Source organism: Dermochelys coriacea, chromosome 3 (genome assembly GCF_009764565.3).
Source record: "Dermochelys coriacea isolate rDerCor1 chromosome 3, rDerCor1.pri.v4, whole genome shotgun sequence".
In the NCBI taxonomy this organism is placed as follows: Eukaryota; Metazoa; Chordata; order Testudines; family Dermochelyidae; genus Dermochelys; species Dermochelys coriacea.
The window spans coordinates 110,769,956-110,786,800 of record NC_050070.1 but is presented as its reverse complement, the minus strand read 5'-3'; the positions used below and the strand labels follow the sequence as shown (position 1 = coordinate 110,786,800).

The window sequence follows — 16,845 nt, the reverse complement described above, 5'->3', positions numbered from 1 at the left end:
AACTGTGTGTAGGCCCTGGGTGCTGAGGCGCCAATGCCCCTAGAGCTGGTGGATGGGATGGCAGGGGGACAGGGAGCCGCAACCGATGGTGTGGCTGCCGCCACGGAAGGAGCTTTTTGGGCGGGTCCCTTGCCCTTTTTCCTGCCACAGCCCTTTCCGACAGCTATGGGGGCTCCCTTGATGGCAATGGTAGTTTTGGCAGTACTGTCCCTTCTTCTGCCTGCTGGTATCAGCAGCGGTGCTAGTGGTGGGGCAGTTAGGGGAGAAAACCAAGGTGGGACAACAACAATGGTTAGGGGTCCCCCTCCCTCAGCCCCCCAACCCCACCCAAGGAAAAGCTGCTAGAGAGGAGGACTCGCATATAGCCTGCTCAGAGTCCACCTTCAAAGTCAGATGATGGAAAGAAATGATAAAGGGAAACGTGGGGGGGTAGGGAAAATAGAGGCTGACCACTCCTCCCCCACTAGATTACATAGGATGGGGGGGTGGCCACAAAAAAAACAGGAAGGGTTAACAAAATAAAGGAAGGAGGGCTTGGGGCATAATAGGCAGTGTGTGGGGAAGCACCAGCTCCTTCAGGTGAGGGGCACCAGTGAAAGGGGGAACAAATGAAACAGGGGGTGGACCACAAGCGCAGAAAGTGCGCAAGCGCATGGGACAAACAGGGCCAGGCAGGGCAAAAGACAAAATAGTAAGCGTAAGGGGTCTGGGTAGGGGACAAACAACGAAAGGTGTGGCTTGGGTGGGCTAAGGAAGGCAGTTAAACAAACAACGAAGTGGGCCCAGGAGGGCCAGGCAAAGAGAAAGCAAAGAGGGTAACTGGCACAACAGGGGAGGTAGGCAAACAAACACCAAAAAGCAGGAAAGACCAGGCAGGGCAGGGGAATTATATAGCAAACAGCAAAGGGGCATGGGGGTCAGGTAACAAGCAAGTCCCCACGAAAATGGGGAGGGAAGAGCTGCAGAGAGGAGCATGCGACAACAGGAGCAGCAAGCTGCAGGGGAGACTGAGACCATGCAAGATAGGGGGCTCCAAACCATGAGTGTTGAGCACTTACAGCTGCAACTGAAATTTATGGGAGTTGGGCTTTGAATGTATAAAGTGCTACAAGTACTATGAAAAATCAGGTCCTACGTGTCTCAAATTGGGAATCCCAAACTTTTGACCTAATATCTGAGTCTCAGTTTTCCCATCTATGAAATGGGGATAATATCTCACACACACACACACCCCGCATCTCACAGGGATATAGTGAAAATAAACTTAATATGTCTGAAGCACTCAAATGCTAATGAATGCCAGAGAAAAGTCCATGAAGATTATTAATAATTTAGTCTTCAGAGCAGGGTTTCAATAGGGTACAGTAAACAACAACTGGGGCCACACACTGAACAAAATATTGCTCATTAATTGACCATCATTTGTTTTGCATACTGCATGTGGCAGGAGTCCTGTGGAAAAAACAGTATGTGATCATGTAATTAAAGACTGTATCATAATGCATACTGTGAAAGTTCGTCCTCTACCTTGGTGGGTCTTGCGCTTATTGGCAGATTTGCTTGCCTCGGAGATTCATGGCAGCCCTCAGCTTGGCCATTTTCGTGAACCCACAGTCCAGGTCGACTCCTCTTGTGTCTGATCAGTAGTTGGGAGGTTTGGGGGGAACTCGGGCCCACTCTCTACTCCGGGTTCCAGCCTGTGGAATGCAGCTGTCTAGAGTGCCTCCTGGAACAGCTGTGCAATAGCTACAACTCCCTGGGCTACTTCCCCATGGCCTCCTCCCAACACCTTCTTTATCCTCACCATAGGACCTTCCTCCTGGTGTCTGATAATGCTTGTACTCCTCAGTTCTCCAGCAGTACGCCTTCTCACTCTCACCTCCTAGTGCCTCTTGCCCAGCTCCTCACACACGCACCACAAACTGAAGTGAGCTCCTTTTTAAACCCAGGTGCCCTGATTAGCCTTCCTTAATTGATTCTAGCAGCTTCTAATCAGCCTGTCTGCCTTAATTGTTTCCAGAAAGTTCCTCATTGTTCTGGAACCATTCCTGTTATCTTACCCAGGGAAAAAGGACCTACTTAACCTGGGGCTAATATATCTGCCTTCTATCACTCTCCTGTAGCCATCTGGCCCAACCCTGTCACATAACACAGACGGGAGGGGGAATTAAATGTGGCACAGGTAACCTTAATTCTGGCATTTCCTAATTTCTGAGTGCTTGACTTTGCAACCCTAATAATGTTCTTTTAATGTAGTTTTTTCACATGTTAACTATAAGTATAGATTAAATTAGAGGTGACGGAGGGAGAAGGGGTAAGGACAGGATAGGAGGTAACAATTGTTTGAAGAGCACACATCTGAAGGATAAAAATTTACACAGGAGTACAACTATGAGTAGCAGTATGCAATTAAACGTTTTCCAGATAGAAAAGGAGTACTTGTGGCACCTTAGAGACTAACAAATTTATTAGAGCATAAGCTTTCGTGAGCTACAGCTCACTTCATCGGATGCATTTGGAAAATACAGAGGGGAGATTGATATACACACACAGAGAACATGAAACAATGGGTTTTTATCATACACACTGTAAGGAGAGTGATCGCTTAAGATAAGCCATCACCAGCAGCAGGGGGGGAAAAGGAGGAAAACCTTTCATGGTGACAAGCAAGGTAGGCTATTTCCAGCAGTTAACAAGAATATCTGAGGAACAATGGGGGGGGGAGAAACAACATGGGGAAATAGTTTTACTTTGTGTACTGACTCATCCATTCCCAGTCTCTATTCAAGCCTAAATTAATTGTATCCAGTTTGCAAATTAATTCCAATTCAGCAGTCTCTCGTTGGAGTCTGTTTTTGAAGCTTTTTTGTTGAAGGATAGCCACTCTTAGGTCTGTGATCGAGTGACCAGAGAGATTGAAGTGTTCTCCAACTGGTTTTTGAATGTTATAATTCTTCATGTCTGATTTGTGTCCATTCATTCTTTTACGTAGAGACTGTCCAGTTTGACCAATGTACATGGCAGAGGGGCATTGCTGGCACATGATGGCATATATCACATTGGTAGATGCGCAGGTGAACGAGCCTCTGATAGTGTGGCTGATGTGATTAGGCCCTATGATGGTATCCCCTGAATAGATATGTGGACAGAGTTGGCAACGGGCTTTGTTGCAAGGATAGGTTCCTGGGTTAGTGGTTCTGTTGTGTGGTGTGTGGTTGCTGGTGAGTATTTGCTTCAGACTGGGGGGCTGTCTGTAAGCAAGGACTGGCCTGTCTCCCAAGATCTGTGAGAGTGATGGGTCGTCCTTCAGGATAGGTTGTAGATCCTTGATGATGCGTTGGAGAGGTTTTAGTTGGGGGCTGAAGGTGATGGCTAGTGGCGTTCTCTTATTTTCTTTGTTGGGCCTGTCCTGTAGTAGGTGACTTCTGGGTACTCTTCTGGCTCTGTCAATCTGTTTCTTCACTTCAGCAGGTGGGTATTGTAGTTGTAGGAATGCATGATAGAGATCTTGTAGGTGTTTGTCTCTGTCTGAGGGGTTGGAGCAAATGCGGTTATATCCTAGAGCTTGGCTGTAGACAATGGATCGTGTGGTATGATCTGGATATTTCCAGATATTCACTCTAAACCTTCCTGACAATTGGTTACATTACTTTTGTGGAATAGTCTCTTTAGGAAATTGGCAGAAGTCCTATAACCTGTCTCTTAACAGTAAATTGGACACCACAATAGAAAATGAATATTAAGGGACAAATTCCCCTGGCTTAGTTGTGTTGGTTTGTAGCTTTCCAGCATTTTTGCAATTTATAATTGTTTTCATATTTAGCTTTTATGCTGGGTACATATTAATAAGATGGGTGTATTTTTCTGCCCATTTTCCTTACAATACCTGTAAGTGTACAATTTTTCAAGTATATGGATTTTTAGAATTAGCTGGATGATCTTCTGATGGAGCCAGCTTCATAGACTTGAAATCATATGAAGCTGAGTATACTATAGCTTTCAGTAGTTTGAGGCTTAGCAGAGTAAATTAACTGCCTTCTTTACCATTTAAACTATTTTAAATTAACTCTGTTTCATAAAAAAAAATTATATGCAATTGGGGTGTAATTAAACTGCCAGTGTAATTCTTGGAGTGATGGACGAGACAAAAGAACGACATTGTTCTATACTGTACAGAAGTTTTTTAAACTACTTCCAATTGGTTTAATTAAAGTTCAAGCAATTTTTAAAGTGCATGAAATTGAAGAGGCTATGAAATGGCAATATTTTCTATTTCTCTGTACATTAAATTGTTTTATACAGCAACTACTGCATAAACTATTTTCCACTCATTTATACATTCAAATGAAGGGTACTTACAGTACAATTAATGTTCAAGTTCCTAGAGCTTGAACTTAGAAATTCTTTAAGCAATTGCTCAGTTTTATATCCATTTATATTGTCTGTGACATAAGCTACATAAACCTACCCAATTTCTCTCATCTTCACATTTCTCTATCATGAGAGATGTCCCAATTAATCCAACTGTGATTTATAGAAATTACATTTTAAGCAGCCGAAATGATTTTATAAATACAGTATTTTGATGAGACTGCTTTCAACTACGAAGTATTCCTGTCTCATTTCCTTAGGTTCTTAAAAATATAAGAAGCTAGGCTGCCTATTATATTATCTTTCTACCTACACCTTTTATCATGTTCATCACCACAGTATGCAAGTGCCTTAGTCTTCCTAAACTAGTGCCCTGCCTGTGCAAAGTAGCCATACCCAGTGCTTGAGCTGAAGGTGAAAAAAAATTAGAAGTGCATCATACAGGTGATCACTTTATGCCCTAGAGTACAAATCTTCTAACCATTAACTTAGCTTGCATAACTTCATGTGTTATTAATGGGTCATGAAATTGCCCAGATCTCTCTAAATCCAGCCGTAGTATTAGACTCTACTTCCTGTGAAAGAGAATCCCACAGGTAGACTATGTGTCACGTGAAGTGCCATTTCTTTTCATTTAAGACACACACACACACACACACACCCCAGCCCTTAATTTCATTGCTTGACATTTTAAATTACATTTGCCCATGTCACAACAAAAATTATACCTTGAGATTGAAAATAGAAAACATTTGTTCTTTCACTTGAATTGTGATATGCTAATGCAATATCATTGTCAATTTTTCTATTGACATGCTGTTTGGGGCCCAAAATAGGGAGAAAAATATCACCACGCTTCAAATTTTTCTCATCTTGTTTTTGCTTTTTCCCCTTTGTTCATTAAGCAACATTGAGAAGGTGGTGTCCAGCATGATCAACTTACACACTCTTCTCCCCAAACTAAAACACTGGCCAAGATTATCTTGGCTAAAAGCTAAGAATCTCAGCTATCAGCCAAAATGAACCTTCAGACCAAAAATAAAAATCATGCCAACCTTGCATTTAAATGATATACTGTAATTTGGAGAGTCGAGGGGAGGGTAATCAAATCTCTACATTCTGCCGACCAAGCTATAGCTTTGAGAAGTCTATGATATTATCACTTCCCACAACATTGTCAAAGGTTTTTAAATTTGTCTCCTCGTAGTCGTCTTCAAACATTGGACTTCACATGCATGCACCTTTCCATTAAGTGAGGCACCCACACTAGTTGTCAGATTTTCAGTAGTCTTTCTGGCCAAGAAAGATGTTCTTTACCCGAGGCCAACCTGGATTCCTCTTTTCATTCTATTAACCAGGAAATCATCCCATGGCCATTGTGTTTACTGAAGATGGAACCTTGTCCATAATCAGCAGAGTGGCATAAAGCAAGGTTTAAAATAGCTACTTTTCTTCCCTGTGAGATGCTACAACTTCCTTTCCCATTCCAAAATAAGAAGCAATGTCCTCAATAGGTTTTAAGTCACAGGAAAGTTAGAGTGTGAAAGCAAAGGAGTGTGCAAAAACGAGTAAACAATTATCCACCAGTTCATAACCAAGACTCAAATTGGAAGCACCTTGTGGACCAGAGTGGAGGTTCACTGACTATTTTGTACAAGTAGAAATGACTCAGCATCAACGTAGTGGAGACTAGTTTTTATAATCCACACTAATGCACTCAGGATATTGAATGCAGAGTTAAACTATGAACTGAACAGACACTGCCATGCAGAAAACTGTAGTTCTTAACTCCTGTATGAATAGAATTGTCTCTCAAACTAACAAGAGTATATTGGTGCAATACTTTTGAGGGGATACAGTGTGTTTAGTTGAGGGGGTGGGAGGGAGAGAGAAGGGCACATTACCAATATTTTACTTAAAACATATTCTGCCATTATACATTTTACTATGTTTTTCTGAGACAGTTCTTCAAAATTTTGAGCCAAGTACATTTAGTAAATGCTAAAAGCCCTGAAACAAAACATTCCATCTAGAACTGAAATTTATTTGATTTCTGTTGGAATTTTTGAAAATTATTTCTACCTTGGAAAAGCGAGCATTTATCCATTTTGTAAAGGTCTTCTTCTGTACATCATTGTGTTCATCTAGAGAGAAAAGAGGGGAGGAGGAAAGAATGAGTGAACATTTATTCTTTAAATTCCTCAAATAAGAATACCTCAATCTTGGGGTGTCAGAGATAGCATTTCAAAACAAACAATCCCAACCTCACTGTGAAGAATTTGCAGGTTACTTTGCAGATAGAATTGCTCAGACTCAAACCAAACCTCCTGCAAACATCCAGGGTAGAGGGCAATGTCATGACTCCAGGACAGCAACTGTGTAATCTATTGTGTTCAAGTTACAACCAGTGACAGTGTATGTCTGGAAGTGGTGGGGGCACTCTGGGCCTCTACATATGCATTTAACTCACATCCCTCCTGGCTGCTAAAAACCAAGTGAGACAGTGGGCTCTTTACTGGTGGAGCCTGTCAGCACTTTGTTACCTGATAGCGTGTTACCAAGGAGGCATTGGTGAGGCCTTACTCTATTAATAAACTCTTGGTGCTGCTAATCTCATTGATCTCCTAGTTTGGGGAATGATAATAGAGAAGGCTATGGCAATATTTACAGTATTCAGACTTCCTTAACCCTAGGCCTGGATTAGAACCTGTGTGGGTGACACTGGATGATCTCCCCTTGGCTATCGAATAGACGATTCACCCACACTGATTTTTAGCTCTGTCAGCTGCTTTCGATATAACCGATCATAGAGGTACTATTGTATTGACAAGGTTTCAGGCCTTAAACGAAAGCAGATGGACCTCTGAGGTTCAGTCCTTTTAATATGAAAGGACCCAGGTTGCCATTATGAACTATTGTACACCCAGCCCAAGAACCCCTCAGAATAGAGGACAGCATGATTCTGCTCTGTCCACTTCTTGTTCAACATGCATATGAAGCTGGTGGTATATTGCCTGCAATAAGTAGACTATACCATCTGGAACAAATGCAGTGGAACAAATGACCCAGTATCTATTGGATAAGACATGGACAGGAACCTGTGCAAATCATGATTTCACCGAAGGCATGGAAATCATGCAAGTGCCCCAAACCACGATCTTGTATATATTTACTTCCTTGAAATTGATTAAATGTATGTGAAATTCATTCCATGCAAACTCCATGAAATTCAATCCTTTACCATTTACACTGTTGTGAATTTTTCTTTAAAAAAAAACAAAAAAAAAACCACCATGTGATTTGCACAGGGCCCTCGTTGTGGGTGAGGGCTAGCAGCTAAAACTTAATCCAGACAAGACAGAAATAAGATTGTTGGGTAGGAGAAAATAAACCAGAAGAATTAGTAAAAATTACATCATCCTTCATTAGTTATGAAACAAGCTTGCAATTTAGGGATATTATGAGACTTAAAACTACCACAGGATGACTAGGTTGAAACCAGGTTAAAGCTTTGTCAAAGAGTACCTTTTTTTACCATCTGCCCTGTCATTAGGAAGAGTCACCTTGTGTTTCAGTTTCAGAATTTTTATACTTATCCATGTCTTTGTCACCACAAGTTCAGACTCAACACATTACTTTGAGCTACACGTTGAGCCTATTCAGAAGATTAAATTCATCCAAAGCATAGCAACCTTTTAAATACAACAGTCTCACACTGGACACAGAACCCTGATGATGCAAAAACTGCACTGGCTGCCTATCGGCATCTGAATGGAGTTGAAGGTGTTGGTTTTGATCCATTAAAGCCTTAAATGTTTGGGGACCCAATTACTTAAAACACCATCCCCCTCCCCATGCCACACTGCAACAGTTCTGGTTAATACAGCCACTTTAAATGGCACTCCCAGGACATTACAGAGAAGAGGGAGCTGCCAGCCTGGCATTCTTCACCAGGGGGGTCCCTTGACTCCAACACCTTTTCCCTATGATCCTCCAGGGCCCAGACATACTGACAAAGCTTATCTATTTTTTCAGACATTTTCCGAGAGGACAGAATAAGGGTTGGATGAGGTTATTTATTAGCATGCGATAATTAAGTTTGGGGGCTGGAACTGATAGCGACTATATGGATTTAAGCATTTTGTATTAATTTTGGGGATTAATATGAATGGAAAGCCTTGTAGGGGTGCCTAGATATCATCCCAGTGTTTAACAACACAAAAATAAATAGATAAATAATAGATGAGATGAAGACTGAAATACTGAGCATCATTCGCTAATCTCCATCCCCCTACCAAGATCCCGTCGATATGCACGTAGAACACATCTTTTCATGGGCTTGATCTGTCTCTTTGCATTCCTAAGCCTTTGAGAGAACCAACACCAGTAATTTAAACCAATATTTGTGGGTTTAGGTTAATTTAATTTAGTTACCATTGAAAAATAATAAAGCAGGTTTATTAATGTTTGCAAAAAGAAAAGTCTCAATGATCATGTAAACCAACAATGATTAAGAAACACATGAAACTGCATTTGTAGTAAACTGAGATCTGACCTTCACCACCACAACCCCATGCACATATGCACACACTCCGACACCCCACCAGGAGTTTACAATTAGTGCTACCCCAGCAAAGTTTTGCTCTATAGGTTTCCTCCCCCCCCAGTTTTCAGACCCAAGGGCTGAAGTACTATCTAGGCATTTATACCACATTCATCACTGCAGTATTTGGGGGCAAGGATTGTGTGGGCAACACAGGCATCTGTCAATGCAAGCGACTGGATTAGCAGACTATTTCATTTCACTTTAAATGGGAACCCCTTATTTTTTCAGCCTCTGACAAAGTGACAAAAATACACACTCTCACTCCAATCCTCTGTTTTAGGAATTTTCCACCTATCCATCAAGGAATTTATGTGACCCCATCAATTTAACTAAGCATTCTTGCAACACAAAAAGTCACATTTACTTTACTTTTTCCAAAGCATTCTGCTCACTTTCAGAACCTGTGGATGTTACTTTCCCCTACAGGCCACACTTTTATATTTGATTTATAAAGCTCTGAAATTAGCGTTTTAGTAATTAGTGATTATAGTTAATGAGAGGTCGCATCTACCGTTCATTTATAAATCCCCAGGAAGAGAATTTCAGATCTGAAAGGCTGATGTACTATTACATAGAGCAACATACACAATGCCCAATTAATTTTATGTGCTACCTGTCTGTAAAGGTAACTTCCAGAGACTGACATTATGACAGACAACAAACTGTCTATGTTTCACCAAATAAAATATTACCATTCAGTGAAGCGTATATGATATACACACACCTTCATGTGCATGACATTAACTTAAGATTTTTCAGCCATGGACCAATAGAATTCTCTCTCAAAAAGACAAATAAGCAAACATTAGGAACCAAAATTATGTTCTCAGTTACATATGCGCAACCCCAAAGTCAATGGGGCTGCATAATGACAGTACAGAATTTGGCACATAACTCACTCCATTATTACACAAACCACTCCCTCAGTTAGTTTCTTACTTTTTAGCCCTGCCTTCAGTCATTTAATGACCTTCCCTTTGAACAGTTAGTTGCTGATCCCTCCTCCTAAGGGATGACATTACCCAGAAGCTCTCAACAGGGGGTCTGCAGCCCCCCAGCCCTTTTAGGGGGCCAAGGGGCCCCATGGCTGAAACCCAGAGCCCTGAGCCACATAGCCCTGTGGGGGGTGCTAAGTGGGAGTTGCAGGGCTGAATCCTGGAGCCCCGATGCTCCAGGGGACACACGGAGAGCTGACGCCTCCCCCCCCCGCCAAACTGTAGTGCCTTACCCAGAGCAGAGCAGTTCCACCCACACACCACCTCCTCTCCCTCCCTGCCCCCGTCCCCTGCTGGGCCCTTGAGTGTTTATAACATTTGAGGGGCAGGGGGCATTTCAGAAAGGAAAAGGTTGAAAACCCCTGCCGTTATCAATAGTAAAAGACATTTTCAAACTCTCACAACAAAGAGAAAAGAAAAAAGGATTTTCTAGCAGGTTGTTTGTTGTCTCTTGTACTATGTTGCGTAAAAGGACTGTTTGTGTCACTGGACTGCACTCATAACAAATGGCTTTTGAGATCAAATGCCAGAGCTTCATTCTGGAGTTTAAACACCTACAGAACACACTGGCAGCTTTGCATATTCCTTCACCGCAAACATTATCCTTTCAGTTGATCAGGACTTTTTCAGACTCCAGTTCTGTTATAGTTTTCAGCTTTATGCCTCCTTTTTGTTCCTGAACACACTATTCATACTGATACACATATAGGAGGGGACCTCACTGAGTTGTGCTTTGTCCTTCGCTTAACCTCTGCTTCTAGAATTTACCTTTAAAGCCAGCCTCCTCCTTTTACCATTTACATTACACTTGAACGATACAGGATTTTATTTTACTTAAAACCTGAAAGACAAAAGGTATTTGTTCAGGGATAGTTGGAAGAGCACATTTTTGTCATGAAAAGGGCACTGGGGAGGTTTTATGGGCCAGATCAGACAGTCCCACTGCCTTTTGTGTCAACCAGTCCAGCAAGAGTGAACGAGGGTCAACGTTCATCTAAGTCAGCCTTAAATTTGCCTTGCACCCTTTGTTTAAGCTTCTAATTTTCTACAAAGAAGGAATTTAGAAATAAAATAAGGAATTAGCCTCTGGGTTTTCAATTACGGTACTAGGAATGCAACAAAATTAGAAATGCCTATTTGTCTAGCCTTGGGGTAGGGACACTGTATTTATCATAAATATCTCCCCACATCACACCAGTATGAGTTTACAGAAGAAAGAGGAAAAGTGCTCAGTTTTTCTGGGCGGAAAAAGCAGTTAGCATTTGTAACGTATTAAGTGTACTTAAAAATGGAGATTTACTCACATGTCATCATAAAAATCTGTGTACGTATTATTTACAAAACCAAAACCACTTAAGTGTTTACTTCCAATTAATGGAGTAATAAAAAAGTCAAAATAAAAATGCTGTCAGTACAGTAGGATTTCATAGTGGCTAGCACAAGCAACCCTGATGCCAATCAGGGTCTCTGGCATTATCATAATATAATTACTAAATAATCATCTTAATGACTGTCACTGTTTAAAAAGAAAAGGAGTACTTGTGGCACCTTAGAGACTAACAAATTTATTAGAGCATAAGCTTTCGTGAGCTACAGCTCACTTCATCGGATGCATACAGTGGGGAGATTTTATATAAACAGAGAACATGAAACCATGGGTGTTACCATACACACTGTAACGAGAGTGATGGTGACACCCATTGTTTCATGTTCATAGATACTAAGGTCAGATGGGACCATTCTGATCATCTAGTCCGACCTCCTGCACAGTGCAGGCCACAGAATCTCACCCACCCACTCCTATGAAAAACCTCACCCATGTCTGAGCTCTTGAAGTCCTTAAATCATGGTTTAAAGACTTCAAGGAGCAGAGAAGCCTCCCTCAAGTCAACCATGCGCCATGCTACAGAGGAAGGCGAAAAACTTCCAGGGCCTCTCCAATCTGCCCTGGAGGAAAATTCCTTCCCGACCCCAAATATGGCGATCAGCTAAACCCTGAGCAGATGGGCAAGATTCACCAGCCAGATACTACAGAAAATTCTTTCCGGGGTAACTCAGATCCCATCCATCTAATATCCCATCTCAGGGGATTTGGCCTATTTACCCTGAATATTTAAAGATCAATTACTTACCAAAATCCCATTATCCCATCATACCATCTCCTCCATAAACTTATCAAGTAGAATCTTAAAACCAAATAGATCTTTTGCCCCCACTGCTTCCCTTGGAAGGCTATTCCAAAACTTCACTCCTCTGATGGTTAAAAACCTTTGTCTGATTTCAAGTCTAAACTTCCTGGTGGCCAGTTTATACCCATTTGTTCTTGTGTCCACACTGGTGCTGAGCTGAAATAATTCCTCTCCCTCTCCTGTATTTATCCCTCGGATATATTTAGAGAGAGTAATCATATCTCCCCTCAACCTTCTTTTAGTTAGGCTAAACAAGCCAAGCTCCTTAAGTCTCCTTTCATAAGACAAGTTTTCCATTCCTCGGATCATCCTAGTAGCCCTTCTCTGTACCTGCTCCAGTTTGAATTCATCCTTTTTAAACATGGGAGACCAGAACTGCACACAGTATTCTAGGTGAGGTCTCACCAGTGCCTTGTATAACGGTATTAAAACCTCCTTATCCCTACTGGAAATGCCTCTCCTGATGCATCCCAAAACCGCATTAGCTTTTTTCACAGCCATATCACATTGGCAGCTCATAGTCATCCTATGATCAACCAATACTCCAAGGTCCTTCTCCTCTTCCGTTACTTCTAATTGATGCGTCCCCAATTTATAACTAAAATTCTTGTTATTAATCCCTAAATGCATAACCTTACACTTCTCACTATTAAATTTCATCCTATTACTATTACTCCAGTTTACAAGGTCATCCAGATCCTCCTGTATAATATCCCAATCCTTCTCCGAATTGGCAATACCTCCCAGCTTTGTATCATCTGCAAACTATTAGCACACTCCCACTTTTTGTGCCAAGGTCAGTAATAAAAAGATTAAATAAGATTGGTCCCAAAACCGAAAGGGACTGTCACCTCCTTGGTCCGTGATATGATGTCCCTGCATGAACATTTACCACCATATCAAACGGAAAGCTATCTTTGCTGTTATCTACCACCCTTTAGACCTTTCCATAGCATTACTGCTTTCCAAGCCTGTTCTTCTAAAATTTTAGATTATGCATAACATGTATTACAGAAAGCAGAAAATACTTAATCGACTATAAGGGGGGAAAAATACAATGATGTGTGAAGGAGCATAGGAAATCATTTGCACCCTGTTGTTTAAAACATCGTGACTGCAAGCAGCAACACTCACTAGTCTTGACATACTAGAGAGACCTTGACACACAGGTCAAGTTTCTGTAATGTCCATGGGACTTACCACTTCATGGTCACTGGGGGAGGAATTCTTGTGACTGCACTTTTAATTTTTATGCACTTGCACAGCTGGCTAGAAGGCATGTTAAAAATCAATCACTTGGCTGCTATTTTTTATATTTTTAATTCATATTCAAAGAGGAAAATACTTCTGACATCAGTCATTCACAGTTCAGTACTTCTGGAAATCTAAGGGCATGTTTACACTTGGAACTAGGGGTGTGATTACCATCTGAGAAACAAAATACCTGCACCACCTCCGACTGAGCTAGCATGCTAAATATAACATACCCATGGCAGCACAAGTAGCAGGAGGAGATACTGCCCCATGTCTGATGGGCATTTCTGACAGACACACAGTCAGGGTGGATAGCCCCCACTACCACCTACCAACTGCGCTGCCATGGCTATGCACCATTTTTAGCACCCTAGCTCTGATTAAGCTAGCACAGTTTGTGTCCTTAAACTGGTAATCATAACCCCAGTTCCAAGTGTAGACATACCCAAAGAGCATACCTTTTTGAAAAGTCCCTCAATGGCAAGTAACCAAAGTAATCCTTCATTTACTGCACTGTATGTGGAAAACTCTGGTTCAATTTCCTGTCAGAATCTCATTCCCCAGGCCACTGGGGCTTTGGAAGGCTACAGACAGGGGTGGAAGTCAGTCAAGTGACTTACTGGTACTTTGGGGCCAGCTCTGGCCCCCGGAAGGGGCAGGGTTGAGGGGGGTCAGAGCCAGAGCCAGACCTAACCCATCTTGTAAGCTAAATGCCCCCCCATCGGGGTAGCAGCAGCAGCCCAGGGCTCTGGGGACTACTTAAAGGGCCCACAGCTCCCCTGCTTCTACTGCCCCGGTCCTTTAAATAGCCACCGGAGCCCTGGGGAAGCAGCAGGACTCCAGCGGCTATTTTAAAGGACCGGGGCGGCAGAGGCAGCTGGAGCCCCGGCCCTTTAAATAGCCCCTGGAGCCCCCGCTACCCCAGGGCTCCGGGGGCTATTTAAAGGGCCCGTGGCTCCCCTGCTTCTACAGCCCTGGTCCTTTAAATAGCCACTGGAGCTCTGGAGTAGCAGCAGTGGGGCTCCAGTGGCTATTTAAAGGGCACGGGCGGTAGAAGCAGAGGAGCCCCAGGCCCTTTACATTGCCCCCTGGGGTAGCCAGGCTGCCCCAGTTCGGTGCACCAGCTCTTGCCAGGACGCCATATCGGGGCGTACTGGCTTACTTTCACCTCTGGCTACAGAGGCAGTGTATTCAGAAGGCAGACTGGAGGCAGACAATGACTGGCTTCACATGGAGACTCCTGAAAACCTCTGCTGAAGAAGATACACCTCACGCCCCCGGCCTTTGGGACGGCAATAAAAGACTCAGGGCACAGGCAGGGTTTCAGAGCCCGGGCTCCAGCTGAAATTTCACAGCCCAGCAATCCCAGCTCGAGTCAGCTGACTGGGGTGCTGAGACTTGGTGCCCATGGTTTTTTTTTTTATTGCAGTGTAAATATACCTAAGATGGCTGTCAAAGTCAGAAAAAGAAATGGGGAAGAAAATTCTACAAATACCCAAAGAGAAGAGAAGATCCTAAGGCAGTTTGTAGGAGGAGCAATGCATTCACAAAGACTTTTGCTCTAGAAAGTATTAGCGTGCCCAAGCATGGTCTCTAGCAGATTATATTGGTTAGCAATTTTTATATTAAAATTACAAACTTTTTCATTTATGAGGTTTGCTTTCAATCCCACAGAGAATAACACAATGAAAAAAAAAAGATAACTTGTCAAAGGAATAAATAAATAAGAGCTCCAAAGCCTCAGTTGTGTCTATAATCAGAGTTGTTCTACTCTTTCAATTCATTTCAGAGTAGCAGCCGTGTTAGTCTGTATTCGCAAAAAAAAGAAAAGGAGTACTTGCGGCACCTTAGAGACTAACAAATTTATTTGAGCATAAGCTTTCGTGAGCTACAGCTCACTTCATCGGATGCAACAGACCAAGTGAGCTGTAGCTCACGAAAGCTTGTGCTCAAATAAATTTGTTAGTCTCTAAGGTGCCACAAGTACTCCTTTTCTTTCTTTCAATTCATGTCACTCTGGTCCATTATTATTCCTCAAGCCTTTATGTGGCTGTGGAAGAAGAGAAAGAACAAAGAATGACTACTAAGCTTTTTATCCTTAAATTCTAGAAACTAATTTGGGTTCATTAAGTGAGCATTAAAAGATAACACACACAGGTTCCAGCTGCCAAGCTATAGTACCTAGATTTCACGGCAGTAAGTGCAATGTAAAAAGCAAAGATAGATCATGACATGCGTGTAACAGAAGTGTGTTTTTATCGGTTCTACTCTCTTACCTGTGTATACTTGAATAGCAGTCATGGAATAAACTGAGGCGCCATTCTCATTCAGAACAAAAGGGTTTGGAATAAAGATGACCTAAAATCATATTTCTTTACATTTCCAATACTTATTCAGTTGCATCATCTGACTCCCAAGAAAGCATCATTCTGCAATGTCACAAGCTCTATGCACCTACCTTGAAGCATTTAGGCAGCAGGGGAGAACTGATACGAGGTAGTAGTTTTGTATACTGCATGTTTCTCATTTTATTTTTGGGGGTAATTTTATATTCTTTTGGATAGCGTTCAATGGTGCAATGACTATTCCCTGACTCTAGCTCAATCTATCCCTTTCTTTAGATGCTGCTAAAGCAGCCATGGCTCATAAAGGTTCTCTTGAAGAGAAAATTTTACTTTTTGTCTGTACCAAATCACCTCATTTTTGCTGATGACATTGTTCTGCTTAGATCAGCATAGCTCCAAATGGAGGAAACAACAAGGCAAAAATATATGGCTAACAACATCCCCAAAGCAACCATCAGAATAGACAGAGAAATACTTGAAGTAGCAAGTTATTTTACCTATCTACGGAGTGAGATGTGCTATGTTGGTAACACCATGTTACATGTCAACCAACAAACATCAAAAGCAGCGAACAACTTTTCCCAATCTTTTCAAGTTTATGAAAGTAGCATGACTGGAACAGATACAAACATACGCATTTTTGACACCAGCTTCATGCCCGTCATCATTTATGGAAAAAAGTCATGAAAATCTATGACAAATTGATAGCTAGGTCATTCGAAAGTAAATGCCTGCAGAAGAGCCTCAGAATTAATTAGACTTGCTTGCAACATTAGAAAGTCTAAGTAGAGCAAACCAACCTAAAGCATCACACATGGAGAGAAGAGGGTGATGGATATATTTAGGACATGCTAGAAGGATGCCACCACCGCAACTTCTAGTTCAAGTGATAATATGGACACCACCCGAGAAGTGAAAGAAGGGCAACGTAGAGAAACATTACATTGAACAATAGAGAAAGAAGCCAAATACCTCAGTATGACACTCAGAAGTCTGAGCAGATCAGCACAAGAACAAAAGTGGTGGAAACAGCTGGACACCCCATTCACTTGAATGTACAGGAGAATAAAAAGAAAGAAAGACAG

At 42.0% G+C, this 16,845-nt stretch overlaps 1 protein-coding gene across 7 annotated transcripts in view; it reads right to left on the bottom strand.

The window, feature by feature from the left end:
- UTRN (utrophin) overlaps positions 1 to 16,845 on the bottom strand; it is a 607,443-nt gene that overhangs the window by 500,946 nt on the left and 89,652 nt on the right. For all 7 annotated transcript variants that reach the window (XM_038397679.2, XM_043511144.1, XM_043511142.1 and 4 more), the window contains one exon: positions 6,454 to 6,515. In XM_038397679.2, the coding sequence (XP_038253607.1) occupies positions 6,454 to 6,515 (62 nt within the window). The remainder of the gene's footprint in view (positions 1 to 6,453; positions 6,516 to 16,845) is intronic.